Below are 8779 nucleotides of genomic sequence, written 5' to 3'. Positions count from 1 at the left end.
AGCGCCCCAGGCCCCCGCGCCGCGGCCCCCAGGCCTCGGCCCCTGCTCCGCAGCCCCCAGGCTCTAGCCCCAGGCCCCGGCCCCTGTGCCGCGGCCCCCAGGCCCAGGCCCCGGCCCCCAGGCCCCGGCCCCCGCACCGCGGCCCCCAGGCTCCGGCGCTTCGGCCTCTCAGGCCCCGGCCCTGAGGCCCTGGCCCCTGCACTGCCCTCTGGCCCTAGCCCCCAGACCCCGGCCCTAGACTCTGTGCAGCACCTAAATCCCCTGTGTTCTGCTGGTTTTTTCATAGCACTTTGATCCATGAGTTCATTGCCTGATGCTTCACGGCCTGGAGGTCTGTTCCCATCTTTTAAAGTTTAGCCGAGTTGCTGCGCAACCTTTGGGCTCCACGTGTGGCTCCTCGTGTGCCGAAGTGCACACCAGGAAGTCCTTAGAAACCCATGCAGATCTGGTGTACCTGTGCATAAACGCGTGTAGACTCTGCTTCCAGCTTAAACAACGGAGATGGCTCATCTTAAGATGTGTATTTTATACAATGCCTTTTCTTAAGCATACCTAGCTGTCCTATTTTTTTTTAATATGTGTGATAATAAAACATGTTTTCCTGAGGGTCTGACACTCACATAAATTAAAAAGCAAGCAGATGAAAGCAAGTTAAAACTCAAGTAGTACCTTGTTTACTACTCACTCACCTTTTTCTGGTTTCCCTGTTTCCAGAGTCATTCATGAGTCAGAATTAGGTTAAAGTTGAAAGGCCTTAGTTGGAGCTTGCTGGCAGCAGCATTCCTGTGCCCCAAATGTCACAGCTTGGCACCTGTCCAAACCGTTGCTGTGACACTGCCATTTAGGGAAGAAGGCTCTGTTCGAAGCCAGTTTAATAGATGATTTTATAGATCAAAGGTATTTTTTTTGGCAGGAGAAGCCAACAGACAGTTAATGCATACCATAGGACGTTAGTGTTTCAAGTTCAGCCTCCTGATGTGTTACCCAGCCAACTCTTTTCAACAACTCTTTTCAGTTTTGTTTTTTCAGATGAGGGAGAATCAAGGTTAGTGACCTTAGCTTATTGTTGTACTGTCCTTTTCTGTGATGTGCAGCTTTTTGAACAAATTCTGTAGTTCTTCAGCATTGAGATAATCAAAACCACTTCCATGCCAATTCTTGTCCTACCTCTTCCTAACAGCAGATTATTCTGATGTTACCCTTGCCACTTTCATGGGTCATATTTCTGATTGTGACAGAGCTTATGTAATAGTCCATCAAAAATGTAATATGAGCTGCATTTGAGCATCAATTGCAGTAACTTATCACTGAATCTAAGTGAATCAAACTCTTTAGAGAGGTCAACAGAACAGACAGTGGATCACTCAAATTCTTCCATGATACAAACTGTGATCCTTTGTCACTTGATCACTTGTGCCACTTCAAGGTATGATTCCCATCTGTTCAATTCATATTTCTATTTAAAGGAGGAAAAGGAAGGGACCTGAGTTTTAAGAGTAACCTTCAGTGTTGACCTTGCACACTACTCTGATACTAAATGCATAATAAATGCAAGTTCTATAGTATAAAGTTGACACTTTTTTTTCTTGTAGAGTATCACCTTTAGTGTTATTTTGAATTCAGTACTTTTTCTAGTGTAGACAAAACCGGTGGCAAAGCTATACATGGCTGCATCAAGAGCTGCTCTTCTTTTTTTTTTTTAAAAAAAAAGGGATTACAATTATATGTATTTTTGTCATCTTCACCTCCATCTTTTTTTTCCCCCGAGACATAATAAGCTATAAAAAGTTCTGCAGTATCTGAGTCTTTCTAGATGTTTGTTGGTATTTTTGTTTTGTTTTTTTTTTCTGTTTAACTGTGGTAGCACTAGCACGGAACTTATCTAAGAAAGCCAGATACCATTTTGCAATGGTATCTTCATTTTTCTCCCTTCAGGGCAGAAAAATGAAATCATTGTTATTTTAACACTTGTTTGTAGAGTACTTGAACTCTCAGTATCATTTTAATTGCACATATGTTTATTAGCACGGTAGAAGTTTCATGTGGTTGGTGCTTGTGAAAGCTCCAAATGAATTAGGTATTCCCTACTGGAAAATATAATCCTGAGCTATTAATAGACTCACTTAACAGTTCAGTATTTAAGTATGTTACAGCCTCCCTCATATCTAAAGTCTAGCAATGGTCTTTCTGCATTTCTTCTCTTGTCAAGTTTATACTGTTTTCAGTAGTCTCTGAAAATACTTTTTTTCATACTGTTCATAGCAATTATCGCCTGACTTCTCTGTACCTCTTGTAGTGTGACTTTGTAACCATCTCTGCATATCATTCTTATTTACAAAACCATAGAGATCTGCTGCAATTTTATTTTGTAGCTACTCATTGCCTCCCCAGTTACGTATCTCTCTGTAATTCTCCCACTGTCTTCCAGAATCTCTAATAAAATTTCTGTGATATTTCTGCACCATTATGATGAATTGAATTTTTTTTATGTTACAAAATAAGTGATTGGTCTTGTCACACTTTTTTTTTCTGAATTTCAATGTAAGAAAATCAAAATCAAAAATTTTCATAGTGTTTAAACAGATTTGTGTACACACAATATCAATTTGAGTCATTCTGGAAATTTATCCAATTAAATATTTTTTCCTTTTTCTTGCCAAGTATTTCAGAGATTCATAGCTGTTAAAGAGAGAAAGGAAGTAAACCAACCTTTTCAAATCAAATTCAGACATGAATATTTGAGCAGAAATCTGGTGCTATTTTTTGCACAGTATTAAGGCATTCTACAAATAGTTACATCAGTAAAGGTAGGCCTCTAAGGCCTTAAAAAGAGCAAACTAAGCACATAAAATGAAGAAGAGAATAAATCTGTGATCAATATTAGGAAGAAAAATAAACTTAATGTATTCTGCTTTCTATTTGGAATGGAATAATAATAATTAGCTATCTATGGCAAAGGGGTATTAGAAGAAAGCAAACTAAAATATATTTGATGAATGAGTCTGGAACATTATCAGATCAAAATACAGTGATAAATACTGGTTAACTGGCAGACTGTTAAAATCTTGCTAAATTTGCATGTAGGTAGACATGGATAATTAGACTATTCAGGATTAGGCAAAATAAAATCGGGTTTGATTTTTGTAAGTATAAATGAAGTATATGCTTATGTGTATGTATACAAATGAACGTATGTACTTTAAAGGAGATAGTGGTTATGCTTAATTACTTTTAAATGATCAATTATGCAAAACTTAGGTGTGGATACAGCAGTTCATTCATGCTTGGTGTTAAAGCTTGGGATTCCATGTTGGTGCGGCAGTTGGTTTGCTTGAGCACTGCTTACTACAGGAAGAAAGCCTGACATAGCCAAGAATCTGTTTTTTTATCATTTGTAGATACGGTATAAATACTTGATGCAGTATTATTATTTAAAGAAGGATTCTACATTTAAAGGTCTGCTGCAGTCAGTCTGGTAGCTCTTTGGGGACTTGAGCTCTATAGATCTTTACACCTCATGTTCTTTCTCTTTAACAGATGCTTCAAGCCATTGCAGGGAATGGATGGAGAACGCATTCTAGTAAATCTGCTCAAAATTTACACAAAGTCAAACCTGGAGCTGGCTTTAGCTTTGGTAAATATCATAGTTTTTGAAAGAAATATAGCAATTAAGGACAAACTGCACAGTCGGGAAAAATAACTGTGTTGCAGTTCAGTATGACTTTAGAATGGAGGTGTTCTTTCTAAACAGATTTTTCTTCATTTAAAAATGTTTGAAAAGCAAAACTACTTTTTCTTCTAGCTCAGAAAAGTCAAGTATGTGTGTGATATTTATAAGATTTTCTTTTTTTAAAAACTTCTTTTTTTTTTTTTTTTACTGCTAAAGTTGTTCTGGCTTTGAATAATTAACTCATATTGCTCTTTAAAATGTTAAAGTTAAAAAGACCTGATGGAAAGCAGCTCTGCAGAGAAAGACCTGGGAAGGCTGGTGGATGACAAGTTGACCATAAGCCAGCAATGTGCCCTTGTGGCCAGGAAGGCCAATGGTCTCCTGGGGTGCATTACGAAGAGTGTTGCCAGCAGGTCGAGGGAGGTGATTCTGCCCCTCTACTCAGCCCTGGGAAGGCCTCATCTCGAGTACTGTGTCCAGTTCTGGGCTCCCCTGTACAACAGAGATACGGAGCTACTGGAGAGAGTCCAGTGTAGGGCTACAAAGATGATCAGAGGGCTGGAGCACCTGCCCTATGAGAACGGCTGTGAGAGCTGGGCCTGTTCAGCCTGGGGAAGAGAAGACTGCGGGGGGATCTTATCAATGTGTACAAGTACCTGAAGGGAGGGTGTCAAGGGGACGGGGACAAACTCTTTTCGGTTGTCCGATGTGACAGGCCAAGAGGCAATGGGCAGAAACTGAAGCACAGGAAGTTCCGCCTGAACGTGAGGGGGAATTTCTTCCCTGTGAGAATGACGGAGCACTGGACCAGATTGCCCACAGAGGTTGTGGAGTCTCCTTCTCTGGAGATATTCAAAGCCCGTTGGATGCAACCCTGTCTACCATGCTCTAGGTGACCCTGTTTGAGCAGGGAGGTTGGACTAGATGATCTCCAGAGATCCCTTCCAACCTTACCGATTCTATGATTCTGTGATTCTAAAGTAACTGTATGTAGTCTTAGTTGAGCAGGATTGAAGAACTTCCCTTTAACAGTAAACTGTTCTAGTATTTTCACTATCAGTTCTGGAGCTTGTGAACCTATGCTGTGTATGTTATAAAGAAATTCATCCTCATCTTGGCATATTCTATGCGCAAAGCACATTTACTGGGACAGCACCTAGATATTTGAAGCTGAATAGCCAGAATCTTAGAATAAAGAAAAAAAAATTTATCTGCCTCCTCCTCTTCCTCCATCCACAGCATTCTTCTTCCTTCTTTTTGTAATACATTTTAAGTTACACTATTCTTTTTACTAAATTTTCAATATGTTGCAGATAGTTATTCCTGACAAAATTAAGTGCATTATAGGTGTTAGTGAAGGTTTTCTCCAGGGAGAAGGAGGAAGCTGAGCTCTGTTGGTTCTTGGGGAGGCCTAGGAAGCAGTGGTTTGGGTTGTCTTTGAAGGAACTGAGGCCTGTTTGCTTTTTTCTTTTTGTTCTTAAAACTGTCAAAATTAAAGATAGTACTTTATTTTATTTTATTTTATTTTTTTAGAGCTCACTGATGAACAGAAAGAATTTCAAGCTACTGCTCGTAAATTTGCTAGGGAGGAAATTATTCCTGTTGCTGCGCAATACGACAAAACCGGCGAGGTAAACCCTACCATACAGTAGGGGGAAAATAGGGGGAACAAAAATTTAAAATGTTAACTGAGATAAATCAGAAGGTGATTTTCCTCTTTCGTTGCAGTATCCTCTTCCACTCATAAAACGAGCTTGGGAACTTGGTCTCATAAATTCACACATACCAGAAAGCTGCGGTAAGTAAACATTCTTTTTAATTTATAACATAAAACAAAGAAAAGGCATTAGATAGGATTTGCTTGTATAATTTTGAATTCTGAATAAAATAAACAATTGCATACTTGAATAAACTAAACTTAATCAGTAGGTAGGTTGACACATACAAGTGTTATTAGGTGTGGATGTAATCAGGAGACAAAATAGACAGATCATGACTTACGAACAGATTCTGTACCATGATTACAACTTTCTAATATTCTCGTGGTGTACTGGTCAGCTGATTAGGCAGAGAAATTAGAAGGTCATATTTTGATCTAGTCTCTGACATAAGCTAGAACCATTTAAGGGTTTATTCCAGGAAGACAGTTCTCCAGCTTAGATTGTATGCAGTACAGAAGTGCTTTGGCTGTGCTTAGGTAGATGCCTCATACTAACCATGGAAAAAGAATTATTTTTTTTTGCATTTATATTCCCTGAACAAGAAGTTCCTTGGCAGACCCTCTTCGAGGCAGAGGGTGTGTCTCCTATCAAAAAGTTAACACAAGAGGTTAAGGATCAAAGAGACAGAAGTGAGGATTGCATTTATTCACCCACGAATTCTAGAGACAGTCAAGGCTGAAACAGATGGGCAACTGTGGTGTATAATCATTTGCTTAAATGAAAACCTACACATAGCAAATCAGACACCATTGTTTATAAACATCGTCAAGGGAAATCTTGGAAAATAATTCCAGTAAGCCTGGTGTCATACCATGTAAATTAAGAATAAGTAAGATGAAGTATGTAATTAGAGGACACAGAAATAAAAATGATATACTGGAAAAGGGCTTTTGTATAAGGAAGCTATGCCTCAAAAAACAATTGGAGTTCTCTGAAGTAGCCAGTAAGTGTGTGAACAAGGGATACCTGGTTTACACAGAGAGCTTTAACTTTCAAAGGGAATTTGAAAAGTCATGTTTTTGCAGTGGAAGAATGAGCAGCAGAATCTTGCTGGGTCTTGTGCTGTTTAGGATATCTATAAATAATCTAAAAAGCAGGTCAATAGTGAGGTGGTTGAGTTTACTGATAGTATTACTAAGTTATTGAGTGTACTAACAATGAGCTGATGTGAAGAACTGCAGAAGGAGGTCATGAAACTGAGTGTTAAAATGGCAGTTGAAATTCAAAGTAGGAAACGTGACGCACGCAAGAAGGGAAAGAATAAATCCTAACTTCACAGATAAAATGGTATTTTCTGAACTAGTTATTGCTTCTCAAAAAAGAGATTTGGGAATTACAATATATAGTTCTGTGAACATGCCAGCATAATGCTCAGAAGTGATCAATATCATCAATTTAAGACCAGGAATTAAGAAGGGAATGAAGAAGGAAACAGAAGCCATAGTTAGGCTGCTGCATGAATCCAGATTGCACTTGCGTCTTGAATTCATTGCGCAGTCTGATCCTTCCATCTCAAAAAGGTATTGTGGAAGGGGGAAGGTTCCAAAAAGGGTGGCAAAGGTGGTAAAAGATTTAGAGCAGCTCCTGTATGCAAAATGACTAAATAGACTGCTACTCAGCTTTGAAAAGGGATGACCAAGGGAGACATTGTCACAGAGAAGGTGAAAAGGGTTTGACAGTTTATTGTCTCTTTCGGTACATTTAAAACATATCAAATGAAGCCAGCAAATGGCAGGTTCAAAATAAATGAAAGCAGATGGTTCTACACATAGTACAGTTAACTTGTGAAAGACATTGCCACTGGATGATATTGATGTTAAAGTTTTACATAGGTTCAAAAAGAGCCTGGGCAAATGGACATAAAGAAAAGCTCTATCAAGGATTATCCTAATGTAGATACCACTCTTGACTGTGGAAAGTCCTTTGAAAGATGGGAAAAATACTCTGATGAAGCATGGCTGTATTGTTGCATTTTTATGTACTTTCTAAAGTGTTGGCCTCTGTCAGAAACAGGTTACTAGATTGGCTATCTGACTAATACGGTCACTACTTTTTTTATTCCTAAATTCCTACGGTAGCATAGGAACCCTTGTGGCCTTGTCTCTGCTCCCTAAGATCTCTTAGGGAAATTCTCCAATGTCAAGTAGTCAGAAAATGCTAGTGGTGTGTTCTTGCCATTTTGTGCAACTTGTCTTACATTAGTCATGCAGTAACCCTGAAACAGTGAAACGCAATTTTTAAATCATCTGTTACTATTCTTAGAAAACTTTATTTGAAAAGCTTGCATGGGAATGTCTAATCAAACAAAGTATGCCGACAAATGTTTGTGAGAGAATATTTTTTGATAATTAATCTGTGTAAATCACTAGTAAGTTCCCTTTAAAACTCATTTTAGTAAATGAAATGTTTCAACTGTAGGTGGTCTTGGCCTCGGCAGTTTTGAAGCATGCCTTATTACAGAAGAGTTAGCTTATGGATGCACAGGAGTCCAAACTGCCATTGAAGCAAATTCCCTAGGGGTAAGTTCCATCTTCTCTTACTCCCTTTGAATCGGTGCACTTTAAAAGGACAGGCTAATGGTCTAAATATTTTCTTTCAGCAAATGCCAGTAATCATTGCAGGAAATGACCAGCAGCAGAAAAAATATTTAGGAAGAATGACAGAGGAACCAATGATGTGTGTAAGTATAACTGCTACATTTTGGAGTGTTCCTAAACCACACTACGTGGTATTATTTTATTTTTGAAGAAAACACTGTCACCTAGTCACAACTTAGCCCATTTTGGTTTGCAAATAGTTGTTTATTGAAAGTTATGGAATAGTTAGAAATGCATTTGATTAGGAAGTAGAAGATATTACCTGGAAAGCCATCCTAAATCATTTACAAAAATTAATAACTTTATTTATCTTTCAAGAGGAGAAGTAGGACATTAAGAAAGTACTAGGTTTATGTAAGCAGAAAATCTGATGCGAATTAAAATCTATTTCTGAATTTTAAATATTATACAAGCACTATTTGTTACATAGAAACAAGAAAAAGATTCATGTTCAATGCATTAAAATCTGAACAACTAATTCTCATATAAAGCCATTTTAGAAGAACACAGTAAACATAAAATGTTACTCTGTGCTCTTATTTCCAGATTTTAAAGATCCACAGCTTTCACATCGGAGTTTGTGAAGCATAGAATCGTAGAATCAGTAAGGTTGGAAGGGACCTCTGGAGATCATCTAGTCCAACCTCCCTGCTCAGCAGGGTCACCTAGAGCATGGTAGACAGGGTTGCATCCAGGCGGGCCTTGAAGATCTCCAGAGGAGACTCGACATCCTCTCTGGGCAACCTGCTCCAGTGCTCCGTCACTCTCACAGGGAAGAGATTCCCCCTCAC

General features: G+C 38.8%; 1 protein-coding gene across 1 annotated transcript in view; it reads left to right on the top strand.

Annotated features, from left to right (window-relative positions):
• Nucleotides 1–285: 285 nt before the first annotated feature.
• ACADM (acyl-CoA dehydrogenase medium chain) overlaps nucleotides 286–8779 on the top strand; it is a 19207-nt gene continuing 10713 nt past the window's right edge. Inside the window, exons 1-6 of the mRNA XM_085309819.1 lie at nucleotides 286–331; nucleotides 3538–3634; nucleotides 5204–5301; nucleotides 5399–5468; nucleotides 7810–7910; nucleotides 7991–8071. Of these exons, the coding sequence (XP_085165945.1) occupies nucleotides 314–331; nucleotides 3538–3634; nucleotides 5204–5301; nucleotides 5399–5468; nucleotides 7810–7910; nucleotides 7991–8071 (465 nt within the window). The 5' untranslated portion in view covers nucleotides 286–313. The remainder of the gene's footprint in view (nucleotides 332–3537; nucleotides 3635–5203; nucleotides 5302–5398; nucleotides 5469–7809; nucleotides 7911–7990; nucleotides 8072–8779) is intronic.

This window comes from Rhea americana, unplaced genomic scaffold, assembly GCF_003343005.1.
Source record: "Rhea americana isolate MKP2758 unplaced genomic scaffold, rheAme1 scaffold_304, whole genome shotgun sequence".
NCBI classification, from domain to species: Eukaryota; Metazoa; Chordata; class Aves; order Rheiformes; family Rheidae; genus Rhea; species Rhea americana.
This window is presented reverse-complemented; position numbering and strand designations above follow the sequence as displayed.